The 27,680-nt window shown below is 49.5% G+C and overlaps 1 protein-coding gene across 3 annotated transcripts in view; it reads right to left on the minus strand.

The window, feature by feature from the left end:
- Sfxn5 (sideroflexin 5) overlaps positions 1-27,179 on the minus strand; it is a 103,847-nt gene extending 76,668 nt beyond the window's left edge. The window contains exons 1-3 of one of the 3 annotated variants that reach the window (XM_051202956.1): positions 26,984-27,173; positions 14,425-14,493; positions 3,649-3,726 (exon numbers count right to left, since the gene is read on the minus strand). In XM_051202956.1, coding sequence (XP_051058913.1) covers positions 3,649-3,726; positions 14,425-14,493; positions 26,984-27,091 — 255 coding nt within the window. In that variant the 5' untranslated portion in view covers positions 27,092-27,173. Of the gene's footprint in view, positions 1-3,648; positions 3,727-14,424; positions 14,494-26,983 lie in introns of all 3 variants that reach the window. The other 2 variants (XM_051202957.1, XM_051202958.1) reach the window with 2 other exon arrangements.
- Positions 27,180-27,680: the final 501 nt, after the last annotated feature.

The following is a 27,680-nucleotide window of genomic DNA, read 5'->3' on the forward strand; positions in this document are numbered from 1 at the left end:
AGAACGCTGTCTCAGCATGCTTGAAGTCCTGGTTCCCATGTCAGCGTGGCATGGTGGTGCATGCCTGTAATCCCAGCACTCTGGAGGTGGAGCAGGAATTTAAAATCATCCTTGGCTACATTATGAGGTTAAAGCCAGCCTGGAACACAGGAGACCTGTGGCACAGCAATTTCCTCCACACTAAAACATCCCTCCAGGAGGGAGAGGAGATCGTGAGGCTCAAGAGGTAAACAAACAAACAAACAAACAAAAAATCACATATCTGGGAAAGCAGAAACTTGGAAGATTTTGGAAGGTATTTCCCAAGGATTATGGAAACAGAATTTAACTGCTGGAGAAGGAGATTGACCCAGTAGGCTGAGAGAGACTCTAGACTACGGACCGGACCTCCTTCAAGTCATACATCATTCACTGGTGCAGCAATCAATCACTTAGGAAGGCAACAGTCTGTGGAGAAGCTGTCGGCCGTCCAGGAGCAGAACAAGCCAGGCTACATTAGCAAACCACCTGGGACTGCTTAGACTACTAAGGGCACACACCAGGTGTCCAGGCAGCTCAGGACATTGGTGACAGCGGCCGGAGTCAGGACTCACATACCTGCCAAAGGACCTTGGAGCAGACAGAGAGCAGGTGCAGAGGCCAAGACTACTGTCTCCTTAAGACCAAGAACTCTGTGGAAGTCTTCAGACGCCCCAGACAGGCTTGACCAGGGCCATCCCTGAGCCAGAACCTGGAGCGCTCCTTAATTTCACACTGCTGTGGAGCTGATGTGTCATCTCTGTCCGCCCTATTTCCCAGCCTGTGACTTTGATGACTGAGGCCCAAGGAAGGAAACATCGTGACAGCCATCACACACAGCCCAATTTTTCAGGCTGGCTCTGCAGAGTGAGATGCTGCTCCCGGGGACCAGAGTGGCAGGCTCACACCTAGAGCAGCGTGCCACCCAGCCACCAGATGGACCCACCAGGCACTGCCACTGCCAGCCAGAATGCAGCAGCATGGGGGGAGCGAAATGCCAAGCTCCAGGCCCTCCCCCCCCCCTCCCCTCACCCCCCACCCCCACTCCCGGGAGGCCTGGAGGGGCTTTGGGGACAGAAAACAAAGCAGGCTGAGAAACAGGACAGCAGCTTTCAGCTGTCTGAGAGAGCAAAGAGAATAATGTGTCCTCTATCCCCAAACTCTGGGAGCTGAGAGAGGTCCCAAGAGCCCAGCTCGGCGGGAATGGGGCGTAAGGGCGCTTAGACAGGTACCCGGCCAGAGTCAGCAAGTGGCCTTACTTCTAACAGGTACAAGGACACTGGAAAGTGTGAGAGCTCCTTCAGGCTAGAGGCCTGGAGGTTCAAGTCTACCATGCAGACCCAAGGCCAGACAGAAATGCCACCACTAGCGAACGAGACTATATACAGCCTGCCTCCCTGCCCAGGGCTGGAGGGCAAACACCTCAACACAGACAGGCCGCTTGACTGCCCAGGCGTCCTGTCTCAACACTCCCTCGGGGCCCTGCGTGGGCATTTGGCCAACGTACTGAGGTTACTCTGCTCACATCTAGCACATCCGTCCTGTTCATTTCTTGAGGAGCTTTCTCCAGGGCCTTCAGCACAGTGTGTGTCTTTGTCTGGGCCAATCCTACCACAAATTGCCTCGCCCACTCCTTTCTCGTCCTTGCCTGGACCCCTCCCACCCCAGCCCCTCCCCTCACTAGCTGGTGTCTCAGCGGCCAATCTCAAGTAAGAAAACTTCCAGGCAGGGTGTTGCAGCATAGACCTTCCATCTCGGCACTCCAGGGGCAGAGGTAGGAGGAGCTTTGTGAGTTCAGGGCCAGCCTGAGCTATATAATGTGTTCAGGATGTCCAGGACTACATAGAGATACCCTGTCTCAAAACCAAGGAACAAAGGAAGGGAAGGAGGGAGGGAAGGAGGGAGGGAGGGAGGAGGGAGAGAGGGAGGGAGGGAGGGAAGGAAGGAGAGAAGGAAGGGAAAGAGGGAGGGAAGGAGGGAGGGAAGGAGGGAGGAAGGGAGGGAGGGAGGGAAGGAGGGAGGGAGGGAGAGAGGGAGGGAAGGAAGGAAGGAGAGAAGGAAGGAGGAAAGGAAGGAAAGGAGGGAGAAAGGGAGGGAGGGAGGAAGGGAGGGAGGGAGGGAAACTCTCCAGCTGCCCTGAGACTGGACAAGTTCCTGCTTCCGCTAATTTCCCACACATCTCTTTTCTTCCCTATCATTGTCTGCGGGTGGGGAGTCTGGTGTTCTATCATCCTTGCTCTCTGTCCCGCAGTGATGGAAGGAAAGGGGAAGGAGGGAAATGGAACCCCGAGAGTGGAGGATGGAGTTCAGTGTCAAGCACTGGCCTAGCACACAGCAGACTCTGGCGGTTTAAGATGTCTGACGTGGGACTTTCGAGATGGCTCTTGGGGAAGTGTCTGCCATGCAAACACGAACACCTGAAACTGGATCCCAACACCTGTGTAAAAGTCCTGACGTAAACCTGTAAACCTGATGGTGTGAAGGGAAGAGCAATGGCCAAGCGTCATAGCCAAACCAAGGAGCCACAGCTTCAGTGAGAGACCCTTTCCCAAAAAATAAATAAATAAATAAATGTGGTGGGCGATTGAGGAAAGACACCCTCTGTCTTCTACACACTACTGCACACATGTACACCTGCACATACACATGTACACACTAACAAGTACATACACAGGACACACGAACACACACAATGCATCTAATATCTGAAGACTGGGAGTTCCAGAAAGATAAGAAATTGTCGAAGGCACAGTATAGCTGAATATGGTGGCTCACTCCTCTCTAATCCCAGCCCTTGGGAGGCTGAGGCAGGAGGATAACCTCGAGTTCAAGGTTAGCCAGCTCCAGAGTGTTTTCCTTTGCAAGAGTTGTCATGGCCATGGTGTCTCTTCAGAGTAATAGAAACCCTAACTAAGACAGCAACTTCAGAAAAACCGGAAACTAAATGTCATCGGAATTTCCAAAAGCCATACTGTAGACCTGGAGAAAATAATAATAATTTAATAATGAGCAGCTGAAATACAGATCAAATGTTCAAGGAGGGGGGTGTACAAGGAAGATGTGTCTCAGCAGAAGTGGAGGATACAAGAGATGAATCCTCAGCACTCACAACCAACAGTGCCAAAGAGCTGAGAAACGGAAGTTCAGATTGACATCTGTAAACACAGATTTACACCTGAGATGCCGTTAAAAGGAGCTGATTTGTTGTTGTTGTTGTTGTTGGTTTTTTTTTTTTTTCCTACGACACAATGATTTTTGTTTTGTTTTGTTTTCCCCCACGAGGGCCTTTTTTTTTTTAACTATGCATAAATATTTCTTTGAAAAATACATAATTAAGTTTTCTTGTTTGTTTGGCTGGTTGGTTGGTTTTTCAAGACAAGGTTCCTCTGTGAAACAGCCCTAGCTGTCTTAAAACTCACTCTGCAGACCAGGCTAGCCCCAACTCACAGAGACACCCTCCTGCCTCTGCCTCCCAAGCACTGGGATTAAAGGCGTGTGCCACCACCGCCGCCGCCACCCCGGGGCCCATAATTAAGTCTTGAAGTAAAATTTCTGAACAAAAAGAAAACCTTTGCATATTACCCACAGATTCTGGGGCCCCCTCCCCCTGCCCCCACAGAGCAATGGTACCTGCTCGTTGGTAACTCCTGGACGTAGGGTGCCATGCTTGTAGTCCTCCAGCAACTGCACAGCCTCCCTGAGGCGCCTCTGTAGAGGAAAGAGAAGACACATTGTGTGGCATCAGAGCTACTTCTGACAGTCCTGCCTTCAACCAGAGCGACAGTGTTCACACGCATGACCACCACCCTCAGAATACACGTAAGCATCTCCTGACCACATCCAGGGTAATTTCCTGAGTGAGAACAAAATGGCCAAGCAGTATAGCATCGTTCACTGGACCAATCACACAGACGACACACAGACACACAGACACATGGGTAGGAGTAGGAGGCAGCAGGTAAAAGGTTTTCAAGGAGTGTATTTATGTATCTATGAAAATAAGCAAAAAGAAGTGGAGACCCACCAAGCTCACAACAGGAGTAACTTAGGTTGGAGAAAAAAGGGACCAAGGCACGACATGACAGGGATCGGGAAGAACCAAAAGCTTCTATTAGGGGGATATAACCACGTTACACTTCCATGATTTATTTTTGTCATTTAAAAAAGTACTAGCCAGGACTGGCAAAATGGATCCGTGAGCAAAAGTGATTGTAGCTAAGTCTGACTACCTGTGTTCATGCCTGTAATCCTAGCACCGTAGACGTGGAGGTAGGACCATCAGATCATGACAGCCATGGTTACACAGCAAGTTCAAGACCTTCAGAACAGCTCCCGCACATGGCCGAGACTACAGATCACTTAATAGTAGTATAGATAATACATAAACTGGACTATAGACGATGAGACACGCTGCCTTTGCAGGACACCCAAGTTTGATTCCCAGCACCCACACGAGAGGGCTAACCTGTAACTCCAGCTCCACAGGACATAAGGACCTCTTTTGCCTCCATGGGCACCAGACTCACGTGCACAAACTCACTCACACACACTCACACACACACACACACACACACACACACACACACACACACGTTAAAAAGAACATAACAACAAAGACACATGGAGACACATGCCTGGAATCCCAGCACTCAAGAGGCTAAGGCAGGAGGCTCTCAAGTTTGAGGCCAAAAGAAGAAAGAAGAAAAGGAAGATACCAGAAAAGGCAGGAAAGCATAACAGTCCTCGTTGCCAACCACTGTACACAATACCAGGAAAACCACAGCATAAGCTTAGCTTTCATTATAGACTCTGAATGGTTTCTTTCTTTTCTTTTCTTTTCTTTTTTTTCTTTGCTTCCTTTGATTTTGTTTTGGTTTGTGTTTTAGGGGGAGGGTTTCCACTTTGTAGCCCAGGCTAGCCCAGATCTCACCATGTAGCTGAGGTTGGCCCCTAACTTGTGGGCAACGTTTCCGCCTCAGACTTCCCCAGAGCTAGGGCAGTAGGTGGGCACCACAACTGGCCTTGTGTTTCAGAAAAATTGGATCACATTGTTTTAATTTGCTTAAGGCTGCATGAGGAGTAAGCTCAGGATTTAGCTCTTGAACTAAATTTCATTAAACCTTTGCCAGGTAACCCCCCCAGGACCCCAAGACCTCCTAGAGGTGCTCAGGGTCCCCAAGCCCGAGTGGCTTCCTTCCTTCTGCAGCATGGGCCTCTACGGGCCTGGACAATGCATGCTCTGCTTTCTGGTGAAATGCAGTGAAGAGCCCTGAATTCTCTCATTATTTCTCCTACCCCAGGGATTCTCCTGAGTTCCTATAACAACCTGGCCAGACTCCATCTCATTTGACACAGTCATCAAAGGCAGCCTCAAGCCAAAAGAATCAGTTCCATTAAGCCCCGAGCTTGGCAAAGAAAGTAAGAGCGAAGGAGAGCCAAAGTTCCTGCAGACAGGCCCGAGGGCCCACAATGGAGGAAAGCTAGAAGGAACCTTTCCACTCTGGGCCTCAAGGCTAGCGTTGGCCTAAGACTTGCTCGAAGGTCCTGTGGGATGAACATGACCCCAGTCACCTGTGCGGAGAGGACACAAGAGCTGGCTGCTCCAGGGATTTTTCAGGGAGGCTCAGGGCTCGCAAGAAATGTCTCCTGCTATGCCCTGCTCTCCAGCCACTCCAGCCCTGGCAGAAGGGCTTTAAGGAGGAGGAATGCTGGGAGGTCAGTGCTGGGTGAGCTTGGCAGGAAGTCTTTTCAACCAGGAACAAACAGGCAGCTAATCCCTGGGTGTAAAAGTTGTGAGGGGCCCAGCTGGCTGGGGGTGGCTGCTAGGCTGGTGCCCCGGCTGTAGCCCCAGGCTGGGAGCACACCAGCCAACGATGCTGCTTCCCAACTCCCCATCACCAGCCTGTCTGCCTGTAGCCAGGGTGCCTCAAAGAGGCAAGATGAGCTCTCTGTATTCCACGGGGGTATGGTCTCCAGAGGTCCTCTGCAAACACAAGTACTGGGAGGCATGCCCGAGCAGCAGACTACTGGCCTGAGGAGCATCTTGCCCCTGTGGACCTGCTGGGAAGCCCCAAGCAGAGATGTATAGGAGTCTGGGGGAGGGGAGAGGGGTCAAAGATAGAGGGTCACAAGAAAGAAAGTATACAAAAAGGGAAAGTGAGTGTGGCAGCGCACATCTGCACTCCTATTACTTGGAAGGTGAAAGCGTGAGAGTCTGAAATTCAGGGCTAACCTCAGCTACAAGGTGAGTCTGAGGCACAGGGCTCAGGGCCAATGCTACCGGCACTGCAATCGGTCTCCAGACCTTCTCCTGTCTTGTTCTAGTTTCCTTTCTGTTGCTGTCACAAAAACACTTGGACCAAAAGCAAAATAGAGAGGAAAGGCTTCGCTCCCATATCATAATCCGTCACTGAGGGAAGTCGAGGCAGGAGCTCCCAGGCAGAAAACACGGAGGAATGCTGCTTGTTGCCTTAATCTCTGGCCCATGAACATCTGCCTGGGGATAGTGTCACCCACAGACGCTGCATCAATCAACAATCAAGACCAAACCAACATGGTCTAGGCAACACTACAAGCATAGCTTTTCTCTCGGCTGACCCTAGACTGGGTCAACGTGGTAATTAAAGCTAACTCAGACACTGTCCTAAACCCTTTCTCCTACCCTCCCTGGAGGCCAAGCTAAACTGGGTTAGCTGAGATAAGCCCCTGCCTCCCACTGACTATGAGCCATGTTCTGCAAGGCCAGGGGAAGAAAGAGCCAGGGATACACAAATTCCCCCAAAGCTGACCTCCAGCTGCCTTAGGACCAGGAAAGTAAACTGGGAAGTTCTGGCTGTGGGACAGACAATGCTCAATCGGAACAATGCTCAATCGGCCTAAGAGCATTAAAACCCACCATGGCCTAAATTATATTGAGGTGGGACGGACCCGGAGAGACAGCTCGGTAGTTAGAGCACTTCCTACTGACGCAGAGAACCCCGGCTTGAATCCCAGCACCTGTTATATTCAGTGTGGTAGGTAAGACAAAAATGCATCAAATAGACAAAAAACTTGACTTGTAACTTGGCAAGCATGTGTGTGTGTGTGTGTGTGTGTGTGTGTGTGTGTGTGTGTGATCACGTGCCCACAGAGACCAGAAGAGAACATAGGATCCCCTGGAGCTAGAATTACAGGTAGTTGTGAGCTGTCCAACATGGATGTTGGGAAGTGAATTTGGGACCTCTGGAAGAGAACTGAGCCATCTCTCCGGCACCAAAGTTTGTTTTTGACAGGATTTCATGCACCTGAGTCTACTTTGGATTCATGATCCTTCTGCCTCCACCTCTCAAGTGCCGGCATGGCAGGCACAAGCCACCTCCCCCTATCCCCCCCCCCACTCTAGTTATTTATTCTAACCTGCAAAGCACTCAGCATAGTTCTGAATTACTACATTAATTTAGTAGTAAGTGGGTGTTTTTAATAATATTTCTGGGGCTGGAGAGATGGCTTAGCAATTAAGAGCACGTGCTTCTCTTCCAGAAGACCCAGGTTCAATTCTCAGCACCTACATGTTGGCTTAGAACTATCTGTACAACCAGTTCCAGAAGATCCAATGCCCCCTTTTTAGCCTCTCTAGGCACCAGGCAAACACATGGTACATAGACATACATGTAAGCAAAACATCTATGCACACAAAAACAATACATATATGTATGTATACATATACACATATATCATATTATTTTGGCTAGTAGTCTCTGTTTTTAAGATGATCATTTGTTAATCCTTTTTTGTTTGTTTGTTTGTTTGTTTCTAGACAGGGTTTCTCTGTGGCTTTGGAGGCTTTGGAGCCTGTCCTTGAACTAGCTCTTGTAGACCAGGCTGGTGTTGAACTCACAGAGTTCCATCTGCCTCTGCCTCCCAAGTGCTGGGACTAAAGGTGTGTCCCACCACTTTCTGGCTTCATTTGTTAATCTTTAAGTGATGATTGAAATCAGAGCAGCTAATTTATGCCACCTTCAAGCAAAATTAAAGCAACTTAAACCCAGGTGTTGGGAGGAGGATTACTATGTATTCAAGGGTAGCCTAGTCCAAGATAGCCTATGCTACAAGATGAGAGACGTTTTTAAAAAGAAAAAATCCAGCCAGGCAATAGTGGGGCACACCTTAACCTCAGTACTCAGAGGCAGAGAAATCTCTGTGAGTTCGATGTCAGCCAGGTCTACAGAGCGAGTGCCAGGACAGGTTCCAAAGCTACACAGAGAAGCCCTATCTTGAAAAACCAAAAAGAAAAGAAGAAAGAAAGAGAGAAAAAAAGGAATATCCCCAAATGTGAAGGTAGAGAACTTTAATCCAGCACTCAGAAGGCAGGCAGATCTCTGTGAGTTCAAGGCCAGCCTGTTCTACATAGTGAGTCCCAAGCAGGCCAAGGCTACACTGCAAGATCCTGTCTTAAAACAACAAAATAACAATGGCAAACATCGCCATGGATGGTGGAAGACGCCTGTCTGTAGTCCTAACACTTTGGAAATGGAGGCATGAGGGTCAGAAGTTCAAGGATTGCATCAGCTACTGTGGTGGTCTGAATAGGTGTGGCCCCCATGGACACATGCGTTTGAATGCTTGGCCCATAGAAAGTGGCATTATTAGGAGGCATGGCCTTGTTAGAGTGGGTGTTCCCTTGTTGGAGGAAGTGTGTCACTGTAGGGGCAGGATTTGCGGTCTCATATGCTCACATTACACCCTAACCCTGAGGATCAAGATGCAGACCTCTCAGCCCCTTCTCCAGCACCGCGTCTGCCTGCGTGCCACCATGCTTTCTCTCCACGATGACAATGGACTAATCCTCTGAAACTGTAAGCCACCCCCAATTAAATGTTTCCCTTTGTAAAAGCTGCCATGCTCATAGTGTCTCTTCACAGCAACAGAAACCCCAAGACAGCTACATTATGAGCCAGACTGGGCTATATAGTGAGTTCCAAGCTAACTTGGCCTAGAATGTGAGACCCTGTCTGCCTTCCCTTCCCCACATAAAACAAAAACACAGGTGCCGTGTAGCACAGTCTTGCTTTCAAGGGTCTAGCCTGCATTCCACAGCCCACACGGAAGGGTGGAACATCTTCTCCGGCGTTCCTGCAAGCTTCCCGTGCTGAGCTGTATGCTGTACACTGTGCCCTGGACAGGAGCCTGGGTCCTCCAAGCTTCCAAATAACCTATTTACAGCAGTTTCATGGACCATAGGGACTGTACCAAGGATTCCTTGTGACAGTCGTAGAGTGGACCGTGGCTCGAGTTTAAAACTTTCCCCAGCACGGGGTGAGGCAAGCAGAGTCTCATCTCACTGTGCACCTCATAAGCCAATCTTCCAGCTCACCCATCTTCCTGTCCCCTCCCCTCTGTTTCTCCTCTTCTTCCATCCACTCCTCTCCCCTTTTAGAATCAAACGCACAATTCCTTCCCGCTGTCAAGCAGAGCCACCTCCTCCTCCTCTGAAGCCTTGTTCAAGGCATTCTGAGAACAAAGACAGCCTTCTTCCTAAGAGAAATTACGGTGGATAAAATTGCCTCCGCCTCATTACACATACAAGGGTTGGAATCTTTTTAAAGCTTGGCCAGTTATAAATTGCAAGCCAACAGCTGCAAAACCTTCTGAAGACGATCCTATCCACAGACTCCAAGACTGCCTCAGATCTGGGACTGCAGGTGGCTCAAGCTGCCTGGGATCATTCCTCACTGGGGACCTTCAGCTTGCATAGCCACCTTCTCATGTCCTCTATTGGCTTCCTACCCTCGGATCTCCAAGCAAGTAATCACCACCCCACTCCCTTCCAGGACACCGGCCGCAGGCGTAGGAGTGAAGCAGGGTCCTGTAGACATGAGTTCTAGTCTACGGGGGACCCGGCATGCCACGTGTCCCGAAACCCAGCAGAGACTCTTAACTCTCGTTGTTTCTGGTGAGAGTCGAGACTGCTGCCCTGCTTGCCTGGAGGTCCATGCAGGGCCCTTGCAGACTAGGGAGGGATTCAAGACTTCCTGCAAGACTTCCCAGGAGGCTGGCATGTGCTCTGGGAGAGTCCTCCACTCTAGTGTGGCAGTGAAGGGAGTGAGGGACAGGCAGACCCTATCCGACATCTAGGAGGAAAGTGTATGTGTGCAGCCTGAGAGTTGCTCTTGCCTGGGTTAATTTCTATTAGTAAGTGTTGGAGTTGCTTTGACATTCTAACTGCTAATGGGAAGGCGGCATGAGGTTTGATTATTATCAGCTAATACAAGAAACCAGTCCCAAATGGGTCAATAATATATAAGTAGGTTGTGGTCTTTCAAACGCAAGAGTTCCACTGGGCGTGGTAGAGCATCCTATAATCCCTGCGCTTAGGAAGCTGAGGCAGGAGGAGTATAGAGAGTTCAAGGCCAGCCTGAGCTACCTAGTGAGATCCAGGTCAACCTGAACTAAATAGCAAGTTCTTGTTCCAGAAAAAAAAATTAAAATAATAAAATAAAATTGAAATAAGCAGTAATAACAAAAAGCAAGAATTGAATTAAGATGCAGATGAGGGAAGGCAAAGGCAGATGAAATGCTGAGTGTGGGAGGGAGAGTCTGGCCCTGTAGTAAGTACCTCCACCTCCCTGCTCAAGGCCATCCAAAGAGCATCAAAGGGCTTCCCAAGTCCCCTCATCCATTCCCCGCCAGGCCCCCAAGGCCACTGCCAACATCTCCAGACTCCATAGACGCTTCCCCAAGCAAACAGCATTTCTGCTGGGATTTCAGAACTTTAACTGTATCTGGGTTTGGACAGTGTTGTGGGTTGAAAGAAAACAGTCCCCAAAGGGAATGGCACTATTAGGTACGGCTCTGTTGGAGCAGGTGTGGCCATGCTGGAGGAAGTGTGTCACTGTGGAGATAGCTTTGAGGTCTACTATGCTCAAGCTAAGCACCGCAGCACACAGGTCACTTCCTGTTGTCTGCAGACCAAGACGTAGAACTTTCAGCTCCTCCTCCAGCACCATGTCTGCCTGCAGGTCACGATGCCACCCACCATGAAACCCCTGGCCTGTAAGCTAGCCCCAATTAAACGTTTTTCTTTATAAGAATTGCTACAGTTTAAAAAAAAAAAAAAAGTGTTGCTATGGTCACAGTGTCTCTTTACAACAATAGAAACCCTAACTAAGGCAGACACTGCTAGAACTTTCTAGGATGAAATATTGCTGAGCTGGAGAAATAGTTTTTCTTTTCAAGTCTGTCACTCTTCCAAATGTTTATGCAATCACCTCCATTATGAGAAACTCCAGACAAAGCCTAGGTGTGGGGTGGACTTGACCTTCAAGGAATGGTAGTCCACTAGGGCCAATAAAATCAGCTAACAAAATGTCCAGGCCTTGCCGAGATATAGTAGGAACCATGTATTAGGTGATCCCCACATCTTATATAACTGGGGTGCTCATAGGTGCCCTGGGGGGTGGTGATTCAATACCCATGTAGCCAGAAGGCCTTGTATTTTTCCCACCATGCCTTTGGGTCAGTGACATACAAAAGTGTTGAGGTGTTTCAAAATATAATAGCTAGATCTGGGCAGGAAGATTACAAGATTGAAGCTTCGCTTGGGCTAGTGAATTCCATGCCAGCAAGACCCTGTTCAAAAAAAAAAAAAAAAAAAAAAAAAAAAAACACCCACAAACAAATGATGGCAACAAAGGCAATATCGGAACACATGAGTATAGAATTGTGACACGGGACTGCAAAGATATAGGTGTCAATTTAAACATACAGGGGTGAGATAGCACAGTGAGTAAAGGCACTTGCCATCAAGCCTGAGCCATGAGTTCGATCCCCGGAACCCATGTGGTAGAAGGATACCTGCCACTCATGTCATAGATCATATTCATACCTTCACATAAGATAAATAAATAAATATGTAATACAAAATGAAAATAAGGGGACTGAAGAGATGGCTCAGCAGTTAAGAGCACTTGCTTCTCTTCCAGAGGACCCGAGTTCATTTCCCAGCACCTGAATTCAGCAGCTCACAACTGCCTGTAATTCCAGCTCCCTCTTCTGGCCTCCACAGGCACCAGAACACACATGGCACACACATACTCATGCATGAGTACACACACATATACTTTCATGCATGCATGAAAATAAAAAATCATAAAACTAAAACCACAAACTGTCCTGTTCAGCATGTGTTAATTAAAAAAATGCGTGCTATTTTGTATGAATGTGAATTTCCACATCCATTCCTCAATTCATACGAAAAACACACACTTCTTAAGCTGCCCCTGCAAAGAATTACTTTTTCAATGTAACAATACTGATTGCTTCTCAGCCTTCTGGATAAGATCAAGCAATCATAGCACTTCCATGGAGGAAGTGGAGCCATTGGAAGTGTCATACTTCCATCGTTGTCCCATGGGGAACCACTTTGAAAAGCAATGTGGTAGTTTCCCAAGAAGTTAAACATACATTTTCTGCACTAGCCATATTGTTCCCAAGGCCAACCTGGTCCACAAAGCAAGTCACAGCACAGCCAGGGGCAGCATAGTGAGACTCTCAAAAACAAAACAGAGAGAGGAAGAAAGACGGAAACTCACATCCACACAAAGGACATTCGTAGCAACTTTATTCATAATCGTCAAGCACCAGGAAAGGTCCAAACGTCCGCTAACAAGTCAATGGACAAACAATTTCTTGAACACTTTTTCAGTGGAGCACTTCTCTACATTAAGAGACAACTGACCAAAGCCGGGTGGTGGTGCACGCCTTTGATCCCAGCACTCGGGAGGCAGAAGCAGGTGGATCTCTGTGCGTTCCAGTCCAGCCTGGTCTACAGAGCTAGTTCCAGGACAGGCTCCAAAGCAATACAGAGAAACCCTGTCTCGAAAAAACAAAAAAGAAGAGAGAGAGAGAGAGAGAGAGAGAGAGAGCTGACTGACCCAGCAACGCGGTGAATGGCAAAGCATGCTGTTGAGGGAAGAGGTGGCTGTGGCATTCCATTAACACAGAATAGTCTAGAAACGGCAAAACTGTGAGAAGCTGATGGGAGCTCGGGACAGGGAAGACGGGCTCCAACAAAGCACAAGCCAGCTGTTAGGATGCTGGAAATGCTTTACGTCCTGTGTGCATGTGTGAATATGCATGTGTACATACGCATATGTGCGGCTGTGTGTGCTCGTGCATGCATGCACTGTGCATGTGGAGGCCGAAACTCAGTTAACACTGGGCACCTTCCTCAATTGGCTCCCACCTCTTTTTGTTTGTTTGTTTTTGTGTTTGTGTTTTTGGTTTTTTGGGGTTGTTTTTTTGTTTTGTTTTGGTTTGGTTTTTTGTTTGTTTTATGAGACAGGGTTTCTCTGTATTGTTTTCTAGCCTGTTCCTGGCACTCACTCTGTAGACTAGGCTGGCCTTGAACTCACAGAGATCTGCCTGCCTCTGCCTCTGCCTCCCAAGTGCTGGGATTAAAGGCGTGCACCACCCACATCCAGCTGACTGTACTGGTTGAACACCATGGAGACCCTCCTGTCTCTACCTCCCCAGCTTATACAGGAAAGCTATGGTACCTGGCTTCTTCTTCTTCTTCTCTTAATGCATATGTACATGGTGTTTTTAACGTGTGCAGTTGTATATGTGCTTGTGTATGTCTGTACGTGGAGGCCAGAGGACAACCTCAAGTGTCATCCTTGGGCTTTCCATCTACCTCCTTTAAAACAGGGTCTTTCCTTGGCCTGGAGCTCACTGGTTGGGTTACACTAGCCCTCCAGGGAGGCCCAGGGATCCTGGCTCTATCCACCCAGCAATGAGAGTAGATGTGTGTACCCAGCGCTCCATGTGTGTACTGGTGACTGAACTTTGATCCTCACCCTTGTGAGGCAGGCAATTTTCTAACTCAGTCATCTCTCACATGATCTTGGCCATGAATATGTGGTTGCATAGGTTTGTCAAGATTCATACGATTGTACAATTTTAACAGCAAACAATGCCTTAATAAACCAGATATTAAAAGCCATGCATGATGGTTACCTGGGAGGGGAACTGAGCCATGCTGGGGATCTAATCCAGGGTCTTACACACGTAGGCAAGCACTATATCTCTGAGCCCCACTTTGGGACCTGTTTGAACTTTTGTGCTGAGTATATAACTTACATAGCTGGTAACAATATCACTGAGGTTTTTCAATAATAAAAATGTTGTTTCTCTCAAAAGAGCACAGAGAACTCACACCAACAGCATCATGGGAGAAGGCTCACAGCACTTGTAGGAATGCCCTCTTGGTTGAGTGAGCTAGACATATACAGAGATGTATAACCTTCCGCCCACTCAAGCCTTCCTTAGTCCCTTCACCTCTTCGTCCGTTCTGATGACCCACACATTCCAAAGTGACAAGATACAAAGGCCAGGGGGCCTCCATTGAGAGTGCCACCTGTGACTCACCTCAGTGACAAAGAGTGTTCGGGGGTCAATGATGTCCAGGAAGTGCCTGAATCGACCGTAGAAGGATGTCTGGGGAAGGAAGGGACAGGAGGTCAGAGGCTGTACCTGAGCTCAGGACTCTGATACCCTCACCCACAGTCCCCAGGATTTCCCATGTGAGTCCTCATCCCAGGGCTGGGAGCTTCCCAAACTCAGCTCAGAGAGACCATTGAGATACATCGAGATGCCAGGTCAGCTCATGATGCCAGGTCAGCATGGTCTACAGAGTGAATTTCAGGACAGCCAGAGCTATGGAGAGAGGCCCACTCAGAACATAACAAAACAAAGATCCATCATGGCTGGGGCTGAAGAGACGACTCCGCCATTAAGAGCACTTTCTGCTCCTCAGAGGACTTGAGTTTGGTCCCACACCCACATCAGAGAGCTCACAACTGCCTGTAACTCGAGCTCCAGGGGATCAAATGTCCTCTCCTGGCCTCTGTGGGTACCTGCATTCACGTGTGCGCAAACACACGGACACGCAGACACATACACATCTTTAAAAAAAGATCATGACGCCTCGCCTCCAACCTTTCCTCCAGGTATCCCCTTCCCACTGTCCTGAGATCTAGTCTGGGCGCTTCTGAAGCTGGAGCGCCCAAGCACCCCTGGGTAGTGGCCACTTCCCTTGCTCAGGGACTGCAAAAAGAGCTTGCCTGTCCCTCACAGTGCCCTTCTGGAAGGTTCTGCTGTGCCCCCAGAGAGCAGCTCCCCACTGGCAGAGCCCAAGTATGGCAGCCCCAACTCACAGCCCAGGCACTCCTTCAACTGGTTGCCCTGTTGCCGTGGTGAAGTCCAGAACAAGGGGCCGGCCTTGCCTAGGAGCCTGGAAAAGGCAGGCTTTGTGGTAAGCAGGCCACAGGCATTCAAGCACAGTGAAAGGGTACCAAACAACAGAGCTCCTGGGCTTTCTGCCTGAGGCCACGGGGGCAAGACTGAGTTCAGACTGAAAAGAGGCGTTGGCTCAAGGATGAAGGGGCGAGATGCAAGTACTTGGGGGGGGGTTCACGCCTCCCTGCACTCTGGGCTTGGCCCCAAAGTCCTCCCCAGAGTCCCACAGCTCTCCAAATACCCACTCTCTGCACAGTGAAGGAAAGAGGCCTGGCCCCCACTCACCCCCTCAGTGCTCACCAGGGTAGCACACGCGACAGTAACTCCAGTCCTTGCCCTTCCCAGGTAAGACCCTGCAAGGTCCCTGAGGGAGCTCAAGGGTCTCATTCCAAGCCTGTTCTCTACGTCCATTTCTGTCCACCTGCCAGGTCTGCACGGGGCAGCCCCTTCCGACTACTTCCATCCCACCCCGCACGCACAGAGCAGAGACCAGCACCTTTAAGCCTCAGCACCTTTCCTACGCCAGAGATGTTCTTTCTTAACCGTCCACAGTCCAAGCGGCTGGAACTAGTCTCTACTTCAGACATACATACACGATGTGCATGTGTACTGTCCTGGCAAAAGTTTAGCCCTAAGAATACAAGGAGAGCCCTGCCCCCCCACTGCACTGTTTGTGAATGGACTGACAGTCCGTGAGTGTGAACACTGTATCGACTTGTTTGTTCAAGTAACAATTGCGATATGAAAATGATTATGATTTCATCAAATGCATGCCAGCAGTGATAGCCCAGTGTAATAAGGAAGGAGACAGAGAGAGGATGAATTTCTTTATGCGATGCAAAGGACTGAATCCATGGCACCGTGCGTGCTAGGGAAGTACTCTACCAACTAAGCTACAGCTCCGAGACACATGGATACAAAAGGCCCAGCTCACATCAAGTCCCTGAAAGAACCAGGGTTTCCCTCCAAGCAATGGCTGATTCCTTCTTGTGGGAAAGAGATAAGATGAAGCTAACACATTTTGTGGTCCCAGAAAGTGGTGAAGTGGCTGGAAAGGTGCCTCAAAGATTAAGAGCACCTGTTGCTCTTGCAGAGAAGATGGGTTTATTTCCCAGCACCCACATGGCGGCTCGCAATTATCCACGACTCCAGTTCCGGGGGACCCAACAGGGCAGACATACATGCACAAGAAACACCCATATACATAAAAAAAATGAAATAATAATACTGTATCCATGTTGAATTCCCTGAGCATGGTGATCGTATGAGAGTTACAGAGTCCTTGTGCTGTAGCAACGGGGCGAAGGAGCGTGACCTATTCTCAAGTAGATAAAAGTAAGATAAGATCAAAGGTTTTGCAGCCACAAAAGCAGACAAGCGGGTGCTATTGCTTCATTTTCTTCTAGAATGAAGATGTCCTTAGTAGTAGCGCATAGCTCTGCTGTGTTTCCGGACTTCCAGGTCACCTTTAGATAATGGTGGCTGTAAGTGCCCCTTGAATAGACAGACTAGAGATGAGCTAGGTGTGGTGGTATACACCTTTAATTCCAGCACCGAGTGTCTGGAAGCTGGACAGATCTCTTTCAGACTGAGGTTAGCCTGATCTCCATAAGAAGTTTTAGGCCAGCCAGGAGTACATGGGGAAACCCTGCCTCAAAAATGAATGAATGAATAAATAAATGCTAAAATTCTATTTTTCATGGATATAAATGCAAGCCAGTATGCTAAGCAATATATTTTTTTTCTTAAGAATTATTTTATTTTACATATATGAGTGTTTTGCCTGAGTGTACTGATATGAACCATGTTCATGCCTGGTGCCGAGGCTAGAAGACAGCATAAGGTCCCTGAAAGTGAGTTACAGACACTTGTGAGCTGCCGTGTGCTGCTGAGAACTGAACCCCGGTCCTCAAAAAGAGCAACAAGTGTTCTTAACCATCTAGCCATCTCTCCTTCCTGAGTAATAAACGCACTTGATGGTGAGCTCTAGGAGACTGGGGGTGGCGCTTAGACGCTTCCTCCTCCTCGGCTCCTGGTTTCTACTCCCAGACAGACCTGACAATGAATGTGGACTGATAAGCAGCTGATGGTCTTGAGGCTTCCTGAAGGGACAGATAGGGCACAGCTTCCAAATGAAGGTGGGATTAGAAAGAATAGCATGTCAAGGGAGATGCAGACGAGCATGGGGTGCAGGTGAGAATCTACAAGGAAGCTTGCCAGGTGATGTGACTCCTGGAAGACACATCCCCAGATGACACTTCCACTTCTGAGTCACCCAGGGGTCTTGATCCTGTCCCAAACTTCCAAAGGTCCCCTGTCCCTCGTGCACGTGCATGCACCAGGGAAGACCCAGATAAACATTTTGCTCTACAGGCCTCTGCAAATGGCTGCTGAGCCAGGCCTGGGCAAAAGTACACTGCACACACCTTGCAGTTACTCAGAGCAATCAAGAAATGACTGCAAAGAAATAAACCAACAAAGAGCAAAAAACACCATGATCCGTGCTCAAATGAAATGCCACAAAGTTCACCGGAGACACCCAGATCTCTTCCTGTTTCTTCCTGGAGTGAAGCAGGGGGCATGTCCAAGAAGCCAGGGCCCAGAGGCTGTGGTCAGAAATTGATGCCTAGATTCTCATCCATGTAGAACTATGTACCGAGAACCTACTGTGTGTTCCACACTGTGCCAGCAGTTAGAGGGTATAAAAGCTCACTGACCACAAGAGATTGAGGAAGAATACTCATGGGATGGTAGTGCTCTGACTACAGTCTAAAGCTATTGACCAGGGTAATAAAAACAAGAAACATGCTATTGTCATGGAGAAGACTAGAAACTCTGTATAAATCAGTTACGTTTGAAATATGTAAAGGCCTTTCCAAATCTTTTCAATGTGCTTAGAAATATAGGCTGGAAACTCACAAAAGGGACCCTGAGTTGGGATGCTAAGCACACAGCCTGAGATCCCCCAGAAAACTGCCCTTGAGTCTGGCTCTTACTGACTCACTACAACAAAGAGGCTATGGGGGAGGGGGGGGAACGACACAGACTGTAGGGCGTCTGCCAGAAAAAGACAAGAACGCTACACAGAAGGTATGGCTACAGGTATGGTAGGATAGAAATGAAGCCACTCACTAACCACTTCCAAAAAAGCCAGGTTGCCAGGGCAAGAACTGACCTAAGTCCAGACTCAGACAGGACACAGGGTCTTGTTTCCATGAAGACTACAGAGTTAAGTTCAGTGTTCAGTACTGGAACCAGAAACTACTTGACACTGAATGCTTGGGTTGATGATGAAGCGAAGTGGCTTGGATCTGCCAATTAAAAGTATACACGGGAGCCAGGGATGCAGCTAAGCAGTAGAACACTCAATTGAAAGCGGTAGGCATTCAATCCCCAGTGCAATTAAAAAAAAAAAAATCAGAATAGGTTTGGGCTGAGGACCTGGCTCCAGCGGAGGAGCACTTACCTACACGAGAGAGGAACACAAAAGGAAAATGTGCACGTTTCATTCTTTCTTAAGTATATATACACACATATGTGTGTTCATTTATGGGAATGCCTGCTTGCATAAATCTATGAGCTACATGTGTGCAAATGCTCATGGAGGCCAGAGGGCCAGCATCAGGTGTCCTGGAACTAGTTACAGGTGGTCATGAGTGCTGGGAACTGACGCTGGGTCCTCCACAAGAGCAGTAAGCACTCTTAACTGCTGAGCCGTCTTTCCAGCTCTGAGGTTTCCTTCTTGCTGACAGCACTAAAACAGCAAACTTCTGGCCAGAGCCACCATGATCTTAGAGAATGGAGTTTCTTGGGGACTGGGAGATGGATCCGCAGTTAGGACATTTGCCTTCAAGCACGTATGCTAAGTGAGTGTGGTGGTCCATATATAACTTCAGCCTTGGAAAACAGAGAAAAGGGATCCCAAAGCGAGCTGGCTACAAGACCAGCCATATAGGCAAGCTCTGGGTTTGATTGAGAAACCTTAGCTCAAAGAGTAAGATGGAAGGATGATGGAGAGTGATTCTTGGCATCAGCCTCAGGCCCCTACAAACAGGTGTACACGTGTATATGCACACAGACATACATGCAGAAACATACATACATGCAAACCATACCCCCTCACAGGAAAATGGAGGAGAAGACTGAGTTGTTTCAGGACTTAGTTGCTGGCATTAGACATGGTGTTTCTGAGTTCTGTCCAAAATAAAAAAACAAAACCACATTGATTCCAGCCGGGGGTGATAACACAGGTATTTAATCCCTGTTTAATTTTGGGAAGCAAAGGCAGGCAGAGTTTGAGGCTAGCCTGATGTACAGAGCTAGTTCCAGGACAACCAGGGCTTCGAAGAGAAACACTGTACTGTCTCAAAACACCCAAAACAAACAACCGAACAAAAAACATTGTTTCCCTGCAAGGAAAAAAAAAATTTTATCTGTATCTGTCCCTCTCTGCCTGTTAAAGGGATTGCAGTTTTTACTTTCTCAGTCTGACTTTAAAATGTATAGTCATCCCCTCCTCCACCCCCATCCAGCCCCATCTCTGCTCGATCACACAGGGCATCTTTTTTTTCCTTTCCCTTTTTTCTTACTGAAAGAATGAGTCAGCTAAACCAGTTTCTTCGCTTTCTCTTCACAAGTAAGGTGAGTCAGCACTGTGTGGGTAGCCCCCCCTCCCTGCAACCCCAAGCTGCCCCCCTCCCAGATACAGCCCAGAAAAGGCCTGAGGGACTGGCTAGTCTCAGTGCCAGCCTCTTAATGACCCCTCCTCAGGAATGACTTGAACAGGATCAAGCTGGTGGGCATTCTGCAGGTCTTTCACTGAGACTGTGCGCATCCCAGGCACCATGAACGACCTGGGGCTTCCCAGGCAAGCCACATCTCCAGGACCATGATTCCATTGGTCTGGGGCGGGCTTCAGATACCGGTATCAATTTGATACCTACCCAGGTGCTGGGAATATGGCTCAGTGAGAGTGAAAACTGCCCTTGCAGAGAACCTGAGTTCAGTCCCCAGCACCCACACTGGGTGGCTCAAAACTACCAAAAACTCCATCTCCGGGGGACCCGATGCCCTTTTCTGCCCCTTGGAGAATCCATGCTCATACATGCAAGCACATGCACACACACAATTAAAAGATACATATTTTTAAAAGCTACCTACCCAGTGCTCTGGGGAGTTCTTGAGTCCCCTGCACAGCACAACCCCCAAAAGCTACTTTTGGCGACAGTCGGCTCACGAAAGGATTCTAGAAGTTCATTCCAAGCAAACCGTATGAGAAATGGGCTCTCAGCCGAACGATTCGGCCCACATCAACCCCTCAGCTTTGATGTGAGGGCTGCACTTTGCCACCCAGAGTCTCTCTGAATCCCACAGGCAACCTGGGCTTGTTAGTTTGGGTCCATCTCACAGCCCATCAGCACACAGCATATGCTCTGGCTCCCAGGTACCTGACCAGGTAAGAGAGATGTCTGAAGGAGCAAGAACAGTAAAGAAGTCTGTCCTCTTTTCCTTAGCGGGGTAGCATTTAAAAACAAGGCAGAAAAAGAACAAAACAAAGAAACGGGCCAAACAGCACCACGGAGACACAACTAGCTACATCTTTAATAGGGGAATTCCACAAGACAAACACCCTAATTTCTTCAACCTGTATGGGGGGGGAGGAGGGAGCGAACCCGATAAGCAGAAGGAACACAAAAGCTATCACGTACTATACATCTCAGTTTGTCTCTTGGAGCCTTAGGAACAGGGGTAGGCATTGTTCCCATCTCTCTAAGGGAGGAGACTGACAGGGAGCGTGGCTCAAACTAACAATTTCAAAACGCAGGTTAACAATCAGTGAAATGTGACTCGTTATTGGATACTAAGAAATAATGCAGGCTGGGGGAGATAGCCCAGTGGTTAGGGCACCGTTGTTCTTGCAGAGGACCCAGGTTTGATCTCCAGCACCCACATGGTGGTTCACAACTACACGTGATCCCAGTTCCAGGGGATCTGACAACCTCTTCTGACCTCCGAGGAGGGCATCAGGCTCACACATGGTGCAAGCAACGACACTCACACACATAGAACAAAATAACTAAGTCTCTTAAAATGAAAAGGAAATAGAAGTGAGGAGAGACGGGAGAGATAACTTAGCAGTTGGATGCTTTCAGCACCCATGTCAGGTGGCTCACAACTATCTGTAACTCCAGCTCCAAGGGACGCCTGTGCACTTGTGTGAACATATACACACATACACTCAAATAAATAAAATACTAAAACAGTTTTGAAAAAAAAAACAATAATGAGCATGACATGACGGCACAGACCTGTAACCCCAGCCGTGGGAGATGAAGGCAGGAGGCTCATGTGGCAAGTTCAAGGCCAGCTGGGGCTACACGAAGCCCTGTCCAAAGAAAAGCTGGATGGTGGTGACAGTGACATCCCGGCACTCAGGAGCCAGGGGCAGGAGGATCTCTAAGACCAGTCCTCCGGTCTACAGAGCAAATTCCAGTACAACCAGAACTACACAGAAAAACTCTGTCTCAAAACATAAAAATAAAATAAATAAAGAGCAGAGGTAGGCTGATGTGGTGTGGGGAATATTACACTCATGTTAACACTAGTTTTACTTCATTTTTTAAAGATTTAAATTTTTAATTTTCAAGTGTGTGTGCGGTGTCACTCTGGAGGTCTGAGGAGGGCATCATTTCCCCTGAAGCTGCAGCTATCAGCAGCTGAGTACCCTGATGCAGGGGCTGGTAACCACTGAGCAAGCTGAACTCAGGTCCTCTGGATGACCATGTGTATGCTCTCTTTCCAGCCCCTGTAACATGCTGCAATGTGGACATTCACTTCTGGACACGCTTCCCTCAAAGCCTGCAGCTCTGTCTATCCATGTGGAAAGCACTAGGTGCACCCAAACTGAAGATATGCTACAAAAATGTTCCACCAGTTCTCCCCAACATTGTCAAGGTCAAAAACTGAAGAAAAGTCTGAGAAACTCAGACCAAAGGATAATAAAAAGACATGCAACCCAAAAGCAACCTGGAACCTAGGAACAGAAAGAGACATTAACATAAAAAATAAAAAGTACGATTCAGCCTGGAATGTGCTGATTTTTATTTATTTATTTTTATTATTATTCATATGTTAAATAGATTTTGGGGTTTTCTTTTTATTTTACTCTTGTGGGGAGTGGTTTCAAGACAGGGCTTCTCTGTGTAATAGCCTTGACTGTCCTGGAACATGCTTTGTAGACCAGACTGGCCAGAGACTCAGAGATCCACACGCCCCTGCCTTGAAAGTGGTGGGATTAAAGACATGCACCACCTCACCCACCTATTTATTTACTTTAATTCTGTGTGTGCCACACATGTGTGTGGGGGCCCACAGGAGCCAGAAAAGGGTTCCAGATCCCCTGAAGTTACAGGCTCTGCGTGCCACCCTCCTAACATGGGTGCTGGGAACTGAACTTGGGTCCTTCTGCAAGACCAGCAAGTACTCTTAACTGCCATACCATCTCATCTCTCCAGGCACCAATTTTGATTTCTTATTTTTGACAAATGTACCATAACTCTCTGAGATATTAGAGGACCTTGTGTGAGAGCTCTCCAGGAATTCTTTGTTCTAATTTCTGTAAATCTAAGAGCATTTTTTTTTTTTCAGTTTGTAAAACAGTCCAAGCTGGGTGTGGTACCTGAAGAATACAGCTGAAGGTTTTGCTCTGTTCTCCACACACAGGGGAACACAGATGTAAAACACACACACACATGCCCTTATTTTTTGATACACTCACTAACTACTTAGTAAATGAAATGACAGAATGTTCAGGTTTGCTTCAAAGCAAAGTGTTGGCTGTGACTGGGGAAGAATAAAGGTGAAGCGAGTCGGCTTTAATTAGCAAAGCCGAAGTTGAATGGTGGGTAGCCAGGAGTTAAAAGATGAAAGGCTCTGGTTTTGTGGTTGAAAACCTGCAGAATAAGGAATACTGACATAAGCAGATCTCCCTGATATAAGTACCTTTATCCTACCCACAGGATCACAGCCATGCAAAGTGCCCACCTAACTAATTGGATCTCTTTCTTGTTTGCTTTAGAAGGCCATAAAGCATTAATGCATGGAAGAAAAAGGAAAAAGAAAAAAGGAAAAGTTGAACTCTGGAGCTAGCCTGCCCCGGAAGTCATTGAACCTGTGAACTGCAACTTCTCACCTGAAAACTAGAAGACACTTTAGCTGTCACAAAGGGCTGTAAAATTTTCATAAGCCAGTATGCAGGACAGGGAAGGCACACTTGGCCACCACCATCATCTTATAGATGGAAAAATAGCCATAGATAAAACCCATCCACCACCCTTTCTCCGTGCTCTTTATCCTGCTCAGTGCTGCCCCTCTGCCTACCTCCCTTCATAGAGAGAACTTTGAGCAGGGAAGGGCTTCCAGAAAGAAAGGAAGACCTCAGTTCCCAATCCTACAGAAAGCACTCAGACTAGTGCTGTATAGCTGTATAGCTCAGTTGGTAGAATGTTTGCCTAGCACACACAAGGCCTTGAGCTCGGCCCCCAGCACCCCAGAAAACTGGGTGCGGTGCTGAATGCCTGTCATCCCTGCACTACAGGGATGGAGGATCAGAACTTCAGTGTCAACCTCGACTACATGGTAAACGTGAGGACAATAGTGGGTGGGAGGGACTACAGGGCATGACTGAGACAAGGCTGGGATCTGAGTGTGCTGGGGATAGTGGTTTGTGATCCACTGCCTGCAGACACCTGCCTGGCCAGTGCAGGCTACTATCAGCAGTCATTAGATGTCTGCTGGGTGCCAGACACTGAGAACAGGACACAGGACCCAGATGAAGATGGCTGGGCCCAGGCAAGGAGGTAGAGGGGAGGAGCAGATATTCAAGGTCATCCTCAGCTACATAGTTTAGAGACCTGCCCCTGAAGGATCCTGCCCACTCAGAAACATGTAACAAACTACCTTTAGAATTACCTGAAAGAGTGGAACAATGTTGCCGTTTTACAAGATTCCTAAGGGACAATTTAGACAAAATGTAGCTAATCGCAGACTCGTAAGTCAATTTCCTTCAGTTCCACAGCCTCATTCATTCACAAAGCTCTGTAACACCCTTCTGCACCAGACGCTATGCTAATTCGATAACCTAATCTGGGGGTGGGGGTGAGGGAGCACTACATGACAAGGTAGGCATGGTCCCTGATCCCATGAAGTATATGATCAAAAGTGGAAACATATGGTAATAAAGAAGCCAGGGACGTGAGACTCCTTCCGGGAAACGATACTTTGTGGATAAAGTAGGGATGTGGAGGAGGTAGGAAAGAGTTGAGAGCCGGCACTAGAGATGTTCCACTGGGAGACCCAACCCAGGCATGGGAGGGAACAGGATAGGTCTAAGGGTTGAAAACCAACCAGTAGGGTGAAAAGAAGGATGACGTAGGGAGTCAAAAGTCAAGGAGTGGGCTCTGCAAAACTTTGGGTCCCTTCAGATGTGAGGTCTGTATCCCAAAAGTGGAGAAAGCCACTGCAGGCTGTTTAAGGATGCTGTGAGTATGGCAATCACCTGATCAGACCTGCATTGCTGGTACTCTGCCTTACAGAGTAGGGAAGGATTGATTGGAAGAGGGCCAGAACAGGACAGGAAGCTGGGGGATTTGTCAGAGGCTCCCATATTGGCCCAAGAAATGGATGGCAGGATCTGCCTTAGCCTTGGAGAGGGTGGCTCTGAGACTTGTTGGGGAGCAGCAATTACAGCCTCTGGCTGGATTGAGAGTGCTAGGAAGTAGAGAGAAAAATCTAGGTTTATGACTCTGGCGCTTAGGTGGCAGGCTGAGCCGTTTGCAGAGGGAGGGGCAGGTGTGGGGGAAGAAGTTCTCAGCATGGATGAATCAGATCTACTCAGCACCCTTTCTTATCAGGCCACTCTGCTGACAGCAATGGGAACCTCGCAGAGGTTACAGCCGCATACTTCACTGCTAGAGGTAATGGGTATGAACAGCTGCAGGAACTACACCTCCTCAAACGAACTCCACCAGTGAGCAGAGCAAACAGCCCAGTGCAGGGAGCCAATAAAAGATACTTTGTAAATGTCTGTTGGGTAAATGGATATCTAAGTGCCACCCAGATACCAGACACCGGGGAAAGAAACCCTTACTCGGGGCATGCTATTAAAGTCTGTCTGCCCAGGGATCAACCAGTTTTCTCAGAGTTGAAGGGCTACTGGGAATACTACCCAAGAGTAAGCTCCGAGGTTCCCACTGCAGGTGCAGGAGACAGTTTGGCATTCTGATAGGACCACAGGGTGGTGGTTCCAAAGACAGCAAGTGTTTCCCGGTGCAGGGTGTCTGCCTGGCTGAAGGATGAACAGAATAGGGGGTGGAAGCCAGGCACTCAAGGCCAGGCACAGGCACCCCTAACGCGTCGCCACAGGGGGCATTTTACACTAGCTGGGACATTAATTCTATCCAGATTCCTCCATGCTGAGACAAGTCTATTTTTAAAAAGAAATCAAGTCCCATTTAAAAAACTCTAGGGACATATTTCCAGAAAGCTCATCTCGGTGCAGCTGGGGGCTGAATTTGGACCCAGTCTCACCTCTACGCCACCCCCCACCCCCGCCCCAGCCACCGCATCCACCTTTGTGGCATTTCCTTTCTTCGTTGTTCAAAGTTCTCTCTAGAACATCTGCTACCCCCCACTCCTGGCAAGCCCGGTCTCTGGAAGCAGCCGGAGGGTGTGCGGTGTTGGAAATGCGCTCCCAGGCCCCTGGCTCACAGACCTGGATCTCCTGTTCCATGGCCGAGTTAGTGATGCCAGGCAGGGTTCCCGGGTTTGTGTGTCCGGGGAGGTGGGGAGAGGGGGTTAGGCTAACCAGAGTCCCGGTGCACCCTGAAGAGCCTGAACGGGTATGGATGGGGAGGGGGGCGCTGCGCAGCGCCTGGGAGCGACGAGTGTGGGACTGGGTCGCGCTTGGGACCCTCGGGAGGAGCGCGGCGGCTCTGGAGGATGACACAGCGTTTCCCCGCACCCGGCTCTCTCTCCCGCGTCCCGCGTCCCCGCAGAGCACGCTAGCAGGCAGGCCGGCTGGTGTTGGCACCGAAGCCGCGGCCCGGGGATGGGGATCGGGTCGCTGCACCGGTGCACGCGGTCCCATCCTAGGACGCACGCAGCTCTCTGCTGGAGGCTGAGGAGCCGGCGGAGCGTGACCGCGGAGTTTCGCCCCGCGCCTGTCCCGCGGCGCACGAGGAAGGTCAGTCCCACTCGGGGAGAGAAGTTGAGGGGCGCCCGGGTCACGCCACTGCCCAAGCAGCGCGGGACTGGAACTCTGCGCCCAAGGCTCACTCGCCAGAGCGACCCTTCCGAGCCGCTCGGACCCGGGACCCGGGGCCCGGGACCCGGGACCCGCGACCCGCGCGGCCAATCACCGCGCGACGCGGACGGGGGCGGCGGCAGGGCGCGGGCATCCGCGGAGTGACTGCGCCGCCCGCCAATAGAAAGCCACGGTGGGAGACCTCGCCCATCCGGCTGACCAATGGGGATAGAGCGGCTGCAGCCCAGCTCCCCGCACGAGCGGTCGGCTCCGGGGGCCGCGGGTTAGAGACCCTCCGGCTCAAGTGACTTTGCAGGGGACTTGGCTCGGCATCCACCCCCTCCCCTGTGCCTGCCTCCCACCTGCGGGCCACAGCCCGGGTCTCACCTGCTGGAAGCGGGGCTTGCCCAGCTGGAAAGGGGGCGCATCGCTGGAGGCGTTTGCGGGACTGGCCGCCGCTGCCGCCGCCGAGGCTGTGGTCGCTGTGTCCGCCATGGCCACTGACGCCCGCAATCTCCAGCCCTTTTAAAATGTCCCTCCTCGGCCCCCGCCACAGTTGCCTCTCCCGATTGGCCGGGAGCAACCGCAGAGAATGGGGCGCGCAGGGCTTTGTGGGAAGTGTAGTCCCCCCCCCCCAGCTCTGAGCCTGACAACCCCAGACTGCGGAGAGCTGCACCCACCCACCACGCAGACCTGGTCTTGGTTCCCGCCTCCAAAGCAGCAGGCATCGGCTTTGCTGGGGATGTGTGTAGGTGCGGGTGTACTCGGCGGCCCCGTAGTCTTAAGACCAGGAACCTCCTACAAACGCGGGCCCGACCCGGGATCACAAAGGCAAGGGCTCCAGGAAGAGTGGGGTTAATTCAGAAGGCCTTCGGCAAGGAGTCGCACTGCGGGGTTTCCCTGCGGTTTCTTCTGTCATAACCCTGCCTCCAGCCATTCTGTCGCTCTGCCACTCTCTTCAAGAAGCCCCGCTCAAGCTGCTGTGACCCTTGATGCGGTTCTTTTTCTAGGCTCCACCTAAGCATTCAAGGATTCCATCACCTTACACCCACAAAATCCGCTTCAGGATTCTGTGCCACCACGT

The sequence above is a fragment of the Phodopus roborovskii genome, unplaced genomic scaffold (genome assembly GCF_943737965.1).
Source record: "Phodopus roborovskii unplaced genomic scaffold, PHOROB, whole genome shotgun sequence".
In the NCBI taxonomy this organism is placed as follows: Eukaryota; Metazoa; Chordata; class Mammalia; order Rodentia; family Cricetidae; genus Phodopus; species Phodopus roborovskii.